Source organism: Homarus americanus, unplaced genomic scaffold, assembly GCF_018991925.1.
Source record: "Homarus americanus isolate GMGI-L3 unplaced genomic scaffold, GMGI_Hamer_2.0 scaffold20465, whole genome shotgun sequence".
In the NCBI taxonomy this organism is placed as follows: Eukaryota; Metazoa; Arthropoda; class Malacostraca; order Decapoda; family Nephropidae; genus Homarus; species Homarus americanus.
Genome location: NW_024756914.1, coordinates 10649643 through 10666178, shown reverse-complemented (window position 1 = coordinate 10666178; position 16536 = coordinate 10649643). Strand labels below are relative to the sequence as shown.

The 16536-nt window shown below is 39.9% G+C and overlaps 1 protein-coding gene across 13 annotated transcripts in view; it reads left to right on the top strand.

Moving 5' to 3' along the window:
- Positions 1–16536, top strand: part of LOC121857175 (1-phosphatidylinositol 4,5-bisphosphate phosphodiesterase eta-2-like) — a 163423-nt gene that overhangs the window by 139229 nt on the left and 7658 nt on the right. For all 13 annotated transcript variants that reach the window (XM_042353105.1, XM_042353099.1, XM_042353102.1 and 10 more), the window contains 4 exons: positions 8822–8915; positions 13624–13803; positions 14655–14796; positions 15045–15199. In XM_042353105.1, coding sequence (XP_042209039.1) covers positions 8822–8915; positions 13624–13803; positions 14655–14796; positions 15045–15199 — 571 coding nt within the window. The remainder of the gene's footprint in view (positions 1–8821; positions 8916–13623; positions 13804–14654; positions 14797–15044; positions 15200–16536) is intronic.

Sequence of the window (16536 nt, the reverse complement as noted above, 5' to 3'; positions counted from 1 at the left end):
TGGTGTATGGGGGTCCTTCTGTAAGGGGTTAGTAGAGATAGTTCATTAACCCCTGGTGTATGGGGGTCCTCCTGTGGTAAGGGGTTATAAGATAGTTCATTAACCCCTGGTGTATGGGGGTCCTTCTGTAAGGGGTTAGTAGAGATAGTTCATTAACCCCTGGTGTATAGTCCTTCTGTGTAAGGGTTGGAGACAACCTGTGGTTTAGGAAACGGTGTGGGGGTCCTCCTGTAGGTGGTTAGCAGAGATAGTTCATTAACCCCTGGTGTATGGGTCCTTCTGTAAGGGTTAGCAGAGAAGTTCATTAACCCTTGGTGTATGGGGTCCTTCTGTGGTAAGGGGCAGAGATAGTTCATTAACCTGGTGTATGGGGGTCTCCTGTGGTAAGGGTTAGAGAGGTTCATTAACCTGGTGTGGGGGGTCTCCTGTGGGTGGGTAGCAGAGAGTTCATTAACCCTGTATGGGGGTCTTCTGGGTAAGGGGTTAGAGATAGTTCATTAACCCTGGTGTATCCGTGGTAGGAGATGTTCACCCTGTGGGGGTCTCTGTGGGGTTAGCAGAGATAGTTCATTAACCCCTGGTGTATGGGGGTCCTTCTGTGGTAAGGGGTTAGCAGAGATAGTTCATTAACCCCTGGTGTATGGGGGTCCTTCTGTGGTAAGGGGTTAGCAGAGATAGTTCATTAACCCCTGGTGTATGGGGGTCCTTCTGTGATGGTCTGGCATTGGACAAATAAAATATTAAATGTCATCCCTGTAGTGAAGTGGTTAATAACGGAAAACATAAATACCTGTACACTGTATGTACTGTACTTGGTAAATAATGGTGTCCTAGCACCTTGTATAAGGAAAAGGACTAAGGTGTCATGGATCAGTACATGGGGACAGTAGTACAGAGCCAACCCAACTGTGGGAGACACAGTAAATCATACCACTGGATATAAAGATAAAAGATTGCTCCTACAGTTCTACAAGACACTTGTACATCTCACCTGGACTACTTTATACAAGCATGGACACCACACCTACAAGAATACATGACATCACTAAAAAGTGTAATGCAGTGAGACCAGAATTATTTTTGAAATATATCATCTTGATTGTTCATGTAGGATGAGGACTTGAGGGTGGACAGCCTTAAAACAAGACATGACAGGGTGGACCTCTTAGACGAATTCAAAATTCTGAAAAGGGTGGAATCATTAAACCCAAATGTCTGCAGGAGTGAAGCGCTACACACACAATTGGTTGTAGTTTCACTTGCATAATGAATACAGCACAAGGAAGAATTTCTTCACACACACATTGATAAGCCAGTGGAAGAGTCTACTGGCAAAAGTGGTGGAAACTAGAACAGTAATGGGCTTTACTTTTGTAATTTAATTTATGATTTCACCAGTTAAGAACTTAATAACTATTTGGGCTATCAGTCTCTTTTTTTGTTATGAACTTTATTGTCCAGTGTTAAGACTGGAGGAAACTTACGATGTTTGGTAGTACAGTTTCACACTGGATAACACTACCCACGTCTGCCCCGGGCCAAGACTTGAACCCAGGACACATTTGTGAGACATACGCGTGTTACCGCAGTACCACCAACGCCCCTCGGTAGCCCAAGACGGACTACCAACAGGAGGTACCCAACACGGGCCACCCATCTCTCATCCCTGACGAGGCCACAATTAAGTATGGTGGCCATTGGGTAAATTTATTAGGTATAAACTATAATATTTATCATAGATGAAACAGTCTGCCAAACCATATTTCTCACCATAACTCAACAGATAATGGGAAGTAATTATTAAGACAATGAAGAGGACATCAAAAACTAACTCAAGATTGCTGGTAGTAAGATGAGTGCTGTAATGTTTGAATACATAGTAGTGTACCATTAATAAATATATTACTAGAGTGCCACAATGTATACCACTCAATGGTAACAACTTCAATAGGAAAATTGATGAACTATTAGGTGAAAAAAAATACAAATATGAAAGGATGACATGATTCATATCTTAAAGTAATGAATGTACTACACATTGGCTGAAGCAGAAGGTCCTTGATATGACCCAACACTTGAGCAGGGCCCCTGTTAAGTCATCATCATGGAAGAGACCGTGGTAAAACTACCAAACATTAACTAAATTCCACTAAAAAGGGATACACGTCTTGTACTCTTGATAGAAGTTACTGAAGTGAAGGTAACTATACTGTACTGTAGTTGTCATGTGAGGGATTCAAGATACCTGTACTATACGTTTCTTGCAAACACTGAATGCATACATCATGATGATAGGAATTGTATTATCATTTGTTTTCTTCTCGTAATTTCTGATATTATATATAGTACGTATTTTATACCTTAAATTGGTAATAGACGTAGAAATGAAAGGAATCTGTGTATATGTGTACAGTACAGTATGTGAGCTTTAGGTTGCTGAGTTTTTCGTGAATGATGTTGATGTTCTCAAAAATTGTCTTTATTTTTTTATGAATATCAGCATAATGATTATATTTTACCTCCCATATAATAATATAATCTTCACTTGACTTGATATATTTTTATCTCCCCACAATGCCAAACCTCAAACTTATCAGTAGAAACCCTGACTGATGTACAGTATCTGTTTTATTTATGAAGACTTGCCTGCTCTCCAACTTAACAGTCAATGTCTTGATTAGGTCTTATGTTGTAAATACTCCTATCTTTTTTTGTAATATTTTCATTGAAGTTCAACATAGATGATTTTAGCACCATCTGTCCTTATTTTGCAATTTGGTCGGGCATTGACGCATTCCTCGGGTTTATTTATTGATTCGATTTTATATTCTCGAATATTTGGCAACGTTTTCCCCTACACAACTGATTAATGCATAAACCAGGGTATATGCAGATGCATAATAATGCACACTACATTATTACTTATTAAATGATGATAAATACTTATTAAATGATGATAAATACACTACAGTACTGTACAGTGAGCCATCGTCCTACGCCGGGGTTAGGTTCCTCGAAAACGGCTTCTTAGGGGAATCCGTGTATGAGGAACTTGATATTTAATGAGATTAATAAGAATAGGGGAACGCCACAGCATAAATTCTCATCGGTTGACTCGCAGAACGTGTGGCTGGCTGTGTGTATGACGTGACGCCACATCGAGAGGGAGAGCAGCCAGTGTTATATACAAGTGATATCTCCATTAGCTGGAACAATTGGTGCAGAACACTTCCGGGAATGAGAGCTTTCCGTTATGTCTCATATTACTGACCTTCTGATGGAATGTCAGGTCACCCTTTCTTGGGTGGGGGATTAGTGGGTCTCATGACCTGAAGAGGTCTTGAATAAACAGGAAACCTAAAGTATTTTTAGAGATTGTGATAAGTAATAAGTATAAATGAGCAAAGTTGTATCCCTTCAACAATACTTCACATAACCTTTTAAAATATGGAGTGAGGAAGTTGTGGGTGATTAGAGAGATGGAGTGGAAATGAGTGTTGCCAAGCACAGGTGTGTGTTGCCAAGCACTCCTCAACAACTGATATTTAACTCGGTCACACAAACAATTTGTCACTCCTTATGTCTGCTGTCTTAAATCTCTTGTTAGGGGTATGTGAGTGTGTGTGTGTGTGTGTGTGTGTGTGTTTTTGTGTGTAAGGAGGATCCCCACCAAAAAGTACTTTAACTTATATTTTTATTCAAGACCTTTTCAGAAAATTCTCTATTTTCAACCGCGGAAATTTTTTTCCTAAAACTTGAAATTTTTGGAAAATTCCGGCTTTGGGAATGATTTTCCGAGCAAATGTCAATTCCGGCTACCGGAGATTTTACTGTACAGTATTGGGATTATTGTACTTGTGGGGTTTTTACTGTATTGTTCCCACAGTAGTTGTTGTTAGATACAACTACTGTAGATAAAATGAATTATTATTTGAAGTGACATTTTAGATAAGTTAATGGATATTTTAATCACTACTTACACTTGATTATATATCTGAGTATTTTTATCTCCTGAACCAATACAAGAGACAATGGTTGTATTCATTGGTATCATAGACTTATTGATGTTTCTTAATCAAGGTATTCAAAGTAATATTAATACAAACTCGGCAGATTTATATTCTATTTTTGCCTCCCAGGCCCCAATGTGTATCAGTGACCTGTACACAGGTGGGCTAATCCATAAAAAAAAAAAAGTGGCTCGCATGCAAGAACATGTAAACAATGTGCACTAGGGTCGGGATATATCGCGAGATTGGGTCCAACGATGTTCGCTATACAGTATACTAAATTGCGATACATAATTACAGTCTCTCCTCGACTTACGACGGGGTTCCGTCCCGACGACCAGGTCGTAAGTCGAAAAGGCGAAAATAATACATAGAAATTCTAAAATGGGTGTCTCTTTTTCTTCTCAGCACCACGAGAACTCTCACTTTTGTGCTTGCCAGCCATTTTAAAGGGAATTGCAAAAAAAATTTTTGTCATTACACAGCGCGATCACTAATGTCGGGACTCAAAAATACGTAATGTGAAAAATATTTTATACGACCACGGCCGTCGTTTGTCCGGGTTGTCGCAAGTCGAGGAGAGACTGTACATGTAGTCCATGGGGAAGATAGGGTTAGGTTCTGGAAGCCCAAAAAAGTGACTAAACTTGACTTAACGAGTTCATTTTCTTACTAAGTAAAGCACCACTGAACACTAGACTCTGGAAGAACAGGATATTTCAATGTCAATATCAGTATCAAGGAACACCAGACTCGGCAGCTGATGCCACACTGCCACCCTCACTTGACAATCCCACACCTACATAAACCAACAAACCAAAAATATTAGTTACAGTATTAAATCTTTCCATTATCTTCACTTTACTTTTCACGTCACTAACAACCCATTTACACTCACCTTAGAGGTCGTAATATGCAGCAGAGTCGGCTGCTTACTCGTCTCTCAGAAAGACTGAGCGGGCGAGTGTGAATGCGTGAGTGAGCAGCCACGGTGGCGCCTCTGGTGAGCAAATAACGCATTTGTTTGCCATGGCGGTACATTCAAAATATTTCCTGCACGATTTCCCTCGCGAAATAAAAAAAAATTATTGCTATATACAAGAAAATTTCAATAATTTTGGCAGCCGCAATATAATTTTTTTTTTTATATAAAGTCGCGATGTATCCCGACCCTACTGTACAGTAATTCCCCTTTCAATGCACATTCACTCACCATCTTTCATTATTAAGCAGTTTCTGTAGTTAGGGACACTCCTCAAACAGCTCACCATTTTTGTCACTATATCATGGTCGTACCCTCTAGTAAGTTATTCTTGTGATCAACTCTAGTGCAACTCTATATATACGTACACCAAAGTAAGTGAGAATTGAGTTTGTTAGTGGCAAAAGTAAACCTGTGGCTAAGAGACAGAAGTGTACATAGACATCTGAAGAACAGTGAACCAAAACAAGTGAAATTAAACGAGCCATGGATGGTTGCAGTATTTTAAGTGGAGGTATAATCCTCTTAACAGGAAAGTGATCAATGAGGCTGATGTTCCCATGCAATCCTGACCAGCGTTACTGAAGAATAAAGAATGAAATTCTTTTTTATATTTACAATATTTTATCTTACAATGTCAGAAGATGGATGCATGCAACAATACTGCAGTACCTGTATTTACATAATTATATTTTAATGCCATTTATACTGATATGCATTTAAGAAGTGAGTGAGAGAGGCCAGTCAGACTCATTTTCTGTTGTTTATTATGAGCGTAGACTATAAAAGGTTCAGGCTTGAACCTCCAGCTTTTACTTCATATCTTATGAGGATAATATTACATTCGCTAGATAAATTTTTACTTAAAACGGTCTTTTTCAGGTGTGCATCTACTGCATTAAACAAGGAATTACTGTACAACAAAGTCAGTAGGTCCATAATTCGTGACAGTAATGAATTATGAAACTTGTCAGAGATCTTGTGATATACTGTACAGTATCCACAAACAAGTTTGGTTAGAATTAATTCCTGTTTGTTCAAGTTATCTTATTCACCAACTCCTGGACTCAAAAATGAAGAGCATGTACTGTACTGTACTGTACTGTACTGTAGTGATGTCGTGGTTGTCAGATTTCAAAGCTCTGCAGTTGTCAGGAAGTCTCAACTGTGCGGTTGTATGGTTTAACTTTAAACTTGGATTAATGCTGTAACCTGTGTGAACTTTTCAACTTATCTTCCTATGATTTTTCCCAGTGAAAATGCCAAATTTTTTAGCAACATATTATGTACTCTACTTTAGTGTACAACTTGTACTTGAATGTACTAAGATAACGGACTAAAATTTTTATCTCTTGTGCAAACTATAGGATGTTTATACTCAAATTAATCACATCTTGCAAGGATTCCAGCAATGCAAGTTATATTCTGTTAAGTTTGTGACATTTCATAAGAGAAAACATTAAGCCTAAAACAAATTCATCCTGTAAAATCCTGATCACCGCCATCTCGCCTCCCCTGCTGGCTGGGAGGAGGGAGGTGGGGTGTTCACAGCCAGCAAGAGAGATTAGTTGTCAGTGGAGGGGGAGGGGTGGTGCAGGTCAGGGACTCAGGATTATACAAGACAGGGAATTAAAGTTTTTCTCTTAAAATTGTCACAGGCTTGACTTAGCAGAATATAACTTGCATTGCTGGAATCCTTGCAAGATATGATTAATTTGAGCATAAACATGCCATTGTTTGCACTAGACCAAAAAAGACATTAAAGTACAATAATGTTTTGTCCCAAATTATGGCTTTTTATTGGGGAAAACAATAGGTTTTTATTTATCAGATTGTCCAACACTACTTTTTTACATTCCATGTGTGAAAAAGTCACAAATGGTCTCCTGTAATTAAGCAAGTTACTCAAGATTTATCACTGTAAAGATCTAAAATCATTGTTCACTGTGTCTATTATTGTAACATATTGTACATAAAGGCAACACGAGTTGGAGGGCCCAACTGCCCAATGAATTTCTCACTTCTCGACCTTCGTTTGTGATTGTTTCACAGCCGTGACAACAACAACAACAACAACAACAACGTGGGTTCGTGCAGTTGTTTCACTTGTGGCAGTTGTGATAATTTATGTGGTTGTGAAGTTTGGTGGCACCATTACTGTACTGTACCCCTCCCAGGACAACAGGGGACATTAGTTGATTTAGTTTGTGACATTCTTAGTGTACGTGAACACACCATCAAGCAGAGTCTTTGTATGTATACTACTTAATTTTTTATTGAGAGCAAAATGTAACTTAAATTGTTTATTAACGTGTGTGTGTGTGTTTAGAAACATAATGTGTATACAGTATTGTACGGCATAAGTATGTTTGTGTGTTGCCCATCTTTTTTACTTGAGTGTTCCTCTTACAGATAAAAGGTTGAGACTCAGGTTGCTTACACAATACTGTACAGCACCTAATGTAGTTCACAAAAAAAAATAGAAAAAAGGCCAAATTATTGCATTAGTCTGTCAGGAATTTTGAATATAATTGAGAACAAGAAATTTGAAGACTTCCTTTGCATTAATCCCATTATTAATATAAATGTTTTATTAATAAATAAAACCATCACTATCAAATTTTGTTCTCAGTACTGTACCTTATGTGAAGCTTAGTTATGTTAGTACAGTGGTCCCTCGGTTAACGAACACAATTCGTTCCACAGAGTCGTTCGTTAACTGAAACCATTGTTTCAATGGGATATTGGGTAATTGGTTCCAGCTCACAGAAAAGTATATACAAAGTAAAGCCAAAAATGTAAAAAGTCAGAAACACTCCTAAAATTCCCCTAAATCGCCCTTAAATCACTATATATATCGTACATATACACTAGAACTCTTAAGTCACTACTGTAATGTGATACAGGTGATTAATTTTTGTCTTATGCAAAATATATGACGTTTATATTCAAATTATTCGCTGTCTTGGAAGGATTCCAGCAATGCAAATTATAATCTAACTTTAGTCTGAGATATTATATAAGATAAAAACTGTAAGCCTAAAACCCTGGCTGGGCAGAGGGAGGTGAGGTGATATGTTTGACAGTTGGAGCCCAAGGTCTCACGTGTGTTTATTTATCAGTTCTTAAGAGACTAAGCTTCTCTCTTATAAAATGCCAGTGAAATGTCCTGGGTGAATATATTTTACATTGCTGGAATTCTTATAAGATAGTGATTAATTTGAATGTAAACATGCCATAGTTTGCACTGAACTAAAATTTTAGTAATCATTTTGTACATTATTTTGATTACATGTACAGTTCAGTTTTGTCCTTAGGACAGTGTGTGCATGTAAATGAGTTTCAATAAATGAATAAAGTTACATATATCGAGCCAAAAATAGTTGAAAACTTTATGTAGACAGAGCTTGGATGGCTAAATATTAGAATGACCAATAATTTTAATATGAAAAATGCACAAATATTAAAGAGCACAATTTTCTTGATATTTACTCCACTGGAAACAAATGTAAACATAGAACAGATTACTGAATTACTGAATTGGCAGACTAGCCCATCAGCTGATGCTCACAACAAAACGTGATGTTCGTAAGGGTTTCGTTAATCAAATTTTTGTTTGTTAACCGAATTGAAGATTCTTATGGAAGGTAATTCGTTAACTGAGGGACCGCTGTATTAGGATAAGTTTAAATTTTGGAAATTTTATAAAACGACAAATAAACTTAGAATAGAATTGTATTATTTGTCCTGATTTAATTAAAAATAAAAAAATATTTCGCTACAGTTAAGTTTTATTCATTGTGCTCATTCCATTTATTTTCACTTGCAGAAGCCACACAAACCTCTCGCCCCAGAGTTAAGAGAAGTAGTCAATGTTTGTGAGGGAAAGAAATTTACAACTTTTCTTGATGCCTTTGAAACTTGTAAGTAAACATTTGAATATTTTATTGTGTATTTTATAGCAAAATGTCTCCAGGACTGATGGAAAGTTCTGTTGAGAATCTAGTCAGGATGTTGGTACTGGTCAGACCTCTCCTCCCTGGTCTGGCAGCACCTGTGGTCCACCACCAGTTTTTCTTATGTTTTGTTTTATGTTTCCTGTATGTATTTCCTAGTACCAGTACCTTATATTTTATAGCAACACTGATACATTATGTTATGAGGCTTATGTATTGTATACAGGTTGGGTATCCTTTATCCAAAATGCTTGGGGCCTTTAGGGTCTCGGATTTGGGATATTTTCAGATTTTGGAATACAGTACCTATATCCTGTATACAGAACCTGCATAATGGATACTTCACCCAGCAGGGATGGGGCCCAAGTCTATGCACAAAATTCATATATATTTCATTTACAGCATATGGATACATACTGTATATTTTGCAGGTAGTTTTATGAAATATAATTTAATCATTTTGGGTATAAAATATATAATAAGATGTACAGTATTGTACACTAAAGACCCAGAAAGGTAAGCAATCACTACTGTCTGTTTAGCATCGCCATGATGCCTGACTTTGAGGTGCTAAACAGCCTGTGTCTTACCTTTATTCATTACACATACTGTACATACTTACCCGAGTAAAAATTATGAAATGGTAAGTCCTCGCTTAAGGTCGTCCCGCTTAATGTTGTTTCGGTACTATGTCGCTAAACTTTAGAGACCAAAAATTAGTTCAACGTCCCGGTGATCCGATACTACGTCGTTTTGCGTCAGCACGGACTACTTTCTACGGCGCATCACCCGCTCTTGTCTGGCCACTCTACGCGCTCTCGGCTCGGCGCACTGCCCTCACTCGCGGAACGTCACAGCGTCCCCAAGCGACGCCGAGCCAGTCTCTGTTATGACTTCACATCATTTGTGTGTTGAAGTGCTTTTGCTCTAAAACTGTACTATAACCATTCAAAATGGCTTCCAAGCACCCATCAAGTGCTACTGATGCTAGTGAAGTGAAGAGGCAACGTAAGACCATTACCCTGGTTACAAAATTGGATGTATTAGCCCGATTTGAAAAAGGGGAACGTGCCGTGGACATAGCCACTGTGCTTGGTCTAACCCCCACAACGGTGCGTACTATCCGGACCAACGCTGACAAGATTAAGGTTAGTGCTGGAAGTGGTTGTTTTCTGAGTGCAACTAAGATGACTCGTACTAGAAGCACTGTGATAGAGAAGGTGGAAAAGATGCTGGCAATGTGGATGGAGGACCAAAATCAACGCACTGCGCCTGTGAGCCTTATGGTTATCCAGCATAAGACCAGATCCTTGTTTGACTACTTACAGGCAGAAGAGGGTGAAGGATCGATGGAAGAGACCTTCACGGCCGGCTGAGGATGGTTTCAACGATTTAAGCGTTGGTATAACTTCCACAACATAGAGATGACTGGGTATAACTTCCACAACATAGAGATGACTGGTGAATCTGCCAGTTCAGATAAGGTTGTTGCCGAGACATTCCTTCCAACCACGGAGGAGGAGCAAACAGCGGCGGAGAAACCCCAGTCAGAGGAGGAGGCAGCCGCAGAGTCTCAGTGACTCGCCATAAATAAGTAAGTTATTTTCTGTGGAATTCTAAAATATGACTAACAACAATCTCACATATAATAATTGGTGTTCTAAAAGTCGAGCAAGGTTCACACATTATACCACTAGAAATATACTGTGCAATAGGAAAGGAGATACTTAACTTACGATTGCCAGCCCAATACTGCCATCACCTGGCTCTTGGGAGGTAAAACTGAGTGAGCAGAGGTGGGCGAAAATTATGTCACAAACAAAAGACGTTCACGTTGCGAATCTGCAACCAACTATTGAACTCTCGCTCGTAACAGCGAGTACCAATACAAACTTAGTACTGTAGTTCTATAAACTATTTTCTATAGAAATGCCATTGATTTTCTGTATATGTAATGTATTTCACGGGTCAAAGGGAGGCTGGGGAACGTAACTCCCATATTTTATCGATTTCTTATGGGGAAAATTGATCCGCTTAACGTTTTTCGTATAACGTCGAGGTTTCAGGAACGTAACCCGACGTTAAGTGAGGACGCCCTGTACTGTATATGCCATATTCAGTATATTAGCTACCATAAATATAATGAAATAGACTCGGATATCAGAGCATTTTGGACTCGAGTGTAGTTCGAGTAGGAGGGTTGAACAATATACAACTAGTATTTTTGAGGGTTTAGAAGTGGTGTATTTCCATGGATCATTAACAGTGAATGATAACTACCAGGTAGACCTACCACGCTCCTTCATCCTGGCCTTACCTGCCATACCCCTAGAGTCTTTCTTTATGTTGTTGCATCAAGAGCAGAACCTCCTTCACGAACAGTACTGTACAGTATATGCCACTTTAAATCTATAAATACTTGACACAAATGAAGATTTATAGATAACTTTTTTTTTCACATTTGCATCTGTTAACATTGCTGGTGGCATTGTAGCCAAGTTAGACTTGTCACTGTGACCACAAGGCTACTGGGCCAAGCTGTGAGGTGTTAAGGTTGTTTTTCATTTTGTATTCTCGGGTAGATATAAGTAACTTTCTTCATTTATTCTTACTCGGGTAACTGAACACGCCATCCTACATACATATTGTGAAAAAAGGCAAAAGAAATACTCTGTATTTGTCCTAAGGGCAAACACATAAAGGGAATATAGAATATACATTTCTTTGCACACTAGTTAGCTGGCTCAGTGAGGGAGCGGGAGGAGGGCGTGGTGTGTGGGGGGGATCGTTGCTAGGGAGTCGGCGGAGGTAGCGTCCCTGCTGGTCTGCGTTGCTATGGTGAACCAGGGAGTGTATGCAAATGGCGATTGTGTTAAACCTTCATTTGGCTTTTTATTTACTGGATTGGTAATAGTATTAGTATTTTTTTTGTAACTTATTTATTGGTATTATTTTTATATATTCCTCACATTTACTGGTACAGGTACAGGTACTGTATTATTATTTTAAGAAAACTATGGCTATAGAAGGAAAATATACAAATTATCTTTAATGAATACTCCCTGCTGAAATGGGGGTGCATCTTATATGCCATAAAATAGGGTATATTATTTGTTTTGTATGGGCAGCGTTGTGATTTAACCTAACCTATCCTATGGAATTAACACTATTTTGACTTGCCAACAAATCGACTTACGATCAGGGTCCAGGAACGTATCCCTCTCATAAGTCTGGGACTGCCTCCGTTGTTTTGTTTGTTTTTTCATCGGTGTTGGGAGATTGATTATACTGTATAGTGGCCACTAGTAAAAGTGTGTGTGTCTATAACATGATCTTTTCCACATCTTTATTTCCCTGTGGCAGTTCCAGTCATCTTAATGTTGTCCTTCACTGTACAAACATTCACTCTACCAATATTCACTTAAACAAATACTGTATTCTATTCTTACACCTCTTTCTTAAATACAAAAGCTAATCCTACTTATACAGTATGAATACAGTGGTCCCTCGGTTAACGAGCACAATTCGTTCCAGAAGGTTGCTCGTTAACCGAAACCATTGCTTCAATGGGTTTTTGGGTAATTGGTTCCAGCTCACCGAAAATTACATACAAACTAAAAATAAATGCAGTAAAGTACACTTACTTTGAGGTGTGCATGTAGAAGGCTCCTGGTTGATGATGATGGGAATTAGAATGGGGGTGAAGGAGAAGGGAGAAGAGAAGGCATTGGGGTGGAAGAGAAGTCACCCCATGCCGCCATTTCACCCATAAAATTTTAGTTCACTTGGTGTAATTCAAGATTATTTTCTTTAAATCAACATTGCACTGCATTATATATTGTCAATATGTATAATATATTTCAAAATTACCAATAATTTGCTTGGAAACGCAGGAAAAAAAGCATTTAGTTGAAGAGAGTCTCAAGCAAGATGTTACCTCCACTGAAAAGAGACAGAGACTGACGCCTGTATGGTGTGTTGACAGGCTGTTTGGCGCGCAAAAAACTAGCTTCCTATACTTCAATTATGTTCAATAATTGTTAAAATGACTAAAAAATTTAATATAAAACTTTTAAAATTATTGAATAGTACAACCTTCTTGATATTTACTAAAATGGTAAGGAATTTAAGCCCTAAAACCCGATTACTGTTTTGGCGGACTAATACTACAGCTGGTGGGTAGCCAAATGCAGGAGAAAACATGTTGGGAAAAATTCGTTAACCGAGGGTTTGCTTGTTAAATGGAAGGTAATTCATTAACCGAGGCGCTCGTTAACCGAGGGATCACTGTATGGTCATCACTTAGGGTAATGTACCAAATTTATATTTTATAAATTTTTTAATGTGCTAATTAATAAATTACAGTAGTTAGTTATTAAATTAAAGTTTTCACCATTTTTTATTTTTTATATTTTTTTATTTTGGAGTTTTCTTATCGGTGGGAACCGAACCTTATTTTTCCCATATTTTATGTTATTTGATATACAAATACTGTACTGTATTTGCTTCAGGAATGGTTTTCAGTGAACTTCACAACCCATTCATATAGTAAGGGATGTCTGTACTGTGTTGGTTTTCCTGTTTGCCTTTCTCACATACACTCTTGCCACTTAATCATTCCATGCTAAAGCATACTAATTTTATTGATTTTTCATATTGTTTTATCTATTTTCAGATAAGTGTGTTCACACCCCATCAATAGGAGAGACAAAGGCGAAAGGTTTATTTGAGAGCAGCCCTGATGACTTTATAAAATTTACAGAGAGAAATGTTACCAAGATTTACCCCCTTGGCACCCGGGCGGATTCGTCTAATCTAAAACCTTACCCATTCTGGAGCGTAGGATGTCAAATAGGTTAGTACAGTATTTCGGAGATTATATAAGGTTTTGTTGTGTTCATAATGGATATTTGCTGTTGGTGACTTTGTCTTAATTTATAGCATGGCACAATTAGTGAATGATTGCCAAGAGTAAATGGAGAATAGTTTATGAATTTAAAAAACTTACTTGTGTATAACAAACTGAAAAGAAGTTAATTCTTTGTGTGTTGAGAATTGTTTATAGTATTACCTCTCTATACCAAAATAAATAGAGTAGCCATTCTTATGTCTCAGTGCGGGCTCTTATGGGGTGAGTTTTGTTGTAGTGGCGGACTACGGTAGGTGGGCGGGGGACTGTAGCCGAGTGGAGTGATAATGTCTGGAGTGTTGATGTAATAGATCATATCATTAGCTGTATGGAAGTCCTAATTCTTTAGATTTGTTGTCATTTTATTAATGTTCCTTTCACTAACTCACTAGGGGGGGTTGCTGGCTTATCCGGGATTGATAAACAACTTGAATCAGACGTGAATTTCCTCATTCTTATAAAAGTACAGTACTGTAATATGTGTAAGTGTGACCAGAGGAAGATGTTGTGATGCAGTATTGAGGGGTCATCATGCAGTCAGTACACATAGCCAATAGAACCTACATGTTTCTGGGTTAAATATATTCTTACGGTTGTGTGACTGACTGGCATGTTAATGTTGAATGAAAACCTCTCGAAAAATTTGAGACATTGTCCGCAAATCTTTCCGAATTATATTGTTCATAATAAGATTAAAGAATATATTCGATTTCTTTTAATCTATTTATTTGATGATACTGTTGATAATGGGATGAAAGAATATATTTAAAATCTTTTAATATTTATTTTTTCCATAGTGGCATTGAATATGCAAACAGAAGATAAGGCCAACTTTTACAATGATGCAGTCTTTTCTACTAATGGCAAATGTGGCTATGTTCTGAAACCAGATATTCTTCTTAAAAAAGAACCCTATAGTCCAACGGAACTTTCAGACAGGTAAGCTGTGTAAATAGAGGCATCTTTGGTTATATTTTATGGACTTGTAACTTCCAGAATACTGCAATTGAAAACATGATTGCTTAATTGTACAGTATATTACATTATTTGGTGTTTGAAGAATGTAGAATTTCTGCAATTTGTATATTAAAGTTCAAATACATTAGCTGAAGGGCGCTACAAAAATAATAGTATGGTATATTTGTCTGTTGTTTGAAGCACTGTACAGTACTATAAAATTTTTGCAGGTACACGAAAATAGTGCGAGTGACAGTGTTGAGTGGGCAGCACCTGCCTAACTCAGTTAAGAAGGGTGACATTGTTGATCCTTACGTGCAAGTCAAAGTAAGAGGTCATCCTCTAGACAAACAGAAGCAGCGCTCAAAAGTTGTGAAAAACAATGGTAAGAAATGCCTGGTGTGAATTGTCTCTTGGTAGTGGTAAGGAAAACTAAGAAAGTAATGTGTTTCATCAATCCTGGGGCCTCCCCTGACCCTCCTCACTACCCTCCTGCCTCCTCACTACCTCCTGCCTCCTGACCTCACCACCTCCTGCCTCCTGACCTCCTCACTACCTCCCTGCCTCCTGACCTCCTGCCTCCCCTGACCTCCTCCTGCCTCCCCCTGACCTCCTCTCTGACCTCCTGCCCCCCTGACCCTCCTGCTCTGACCTCCTGCCTCCTGACCTCCAGCCTCCTGACCTCCAGCCTCCCTGACCTCCTCCTCACTACCTCCCGCTTCCTAACCTCCTCCTGCCTCCCCTGACCTCCTCACCACCTCCCCTGTTCCCTGACCTCCTCACTACCCTGCCTCCCCTGACCCTTCCACTACCTCCTGCCCCTGACCTCTTCACCACCCTCCTGCCTCCCCTGACCTCCTCACTACCCTCCTGCCTCCCCTGACCTCCTCACTACCCTCCTCGTCTCCTGACCTCCTCACTCACACCCTCCTGCCTCCTGACCTCCTCCTCCTCCTCCTCCTGCCTCCCTGACCTCCTCCTCCTTCACCACCTCCTGCCTCCTGACCTCCTCACCTCCTCCTGCCTCCTGACCTCCTCACTACCCTCCTGCCTCCCTGGACCCTCACTACCTCCTGCCTCCCTCTCTCACCTCCTCCTGCTCCCCCTGACTCACTCACCCTCCTGCCTCCCTGACCTCCTCCTGCCTCCCCCCTGACCCTCCTGCCTCCTGACCTCTCCTCACTACCCTCCTGCTCCTCCTGACCCTCCTCACTACCCTCTGCCTCCTGACCCTCCTCACCTCCCTCCTCCCCCCTGACCCTCCTCCCACTCTGACCTCCTGCCTCTGACCTCCTGCCTCCTGACCTCACTACTCCTCCTGCCTCCCTGACCTCACTACCTCCTCCTGCCTCCTGACCTCCTCACCACTCCTGCCTCCCCGACCTCCTCACTACCTCCTGCCTCTGGACCCTCACTACCTCCTCCTGCCTCCCCTGACCCTCCTCCTCACACTCCCCTCCTGACCTCCTCACTACCCTCCTGCCTCCCTGACCTCCTCACTACTCCTGCCTCCTGACCTCCTACCCTCCTGCCTCCTGACCTCCTCACTACCTCCTGCTCCCCTGACCCTCCTCACTACCCTCCTGCCTCCCTGGACCCTTCTCACTACACCTCCTGCCTCCCTGATCCTCCTCACTACTCCTCCTGCCTCCCCTGACCTCCTCCTCACTACCTCCTGCCTCCTGACCTCCTCCTCCTGCCCTGACCTCCTCCTGCCTCCTG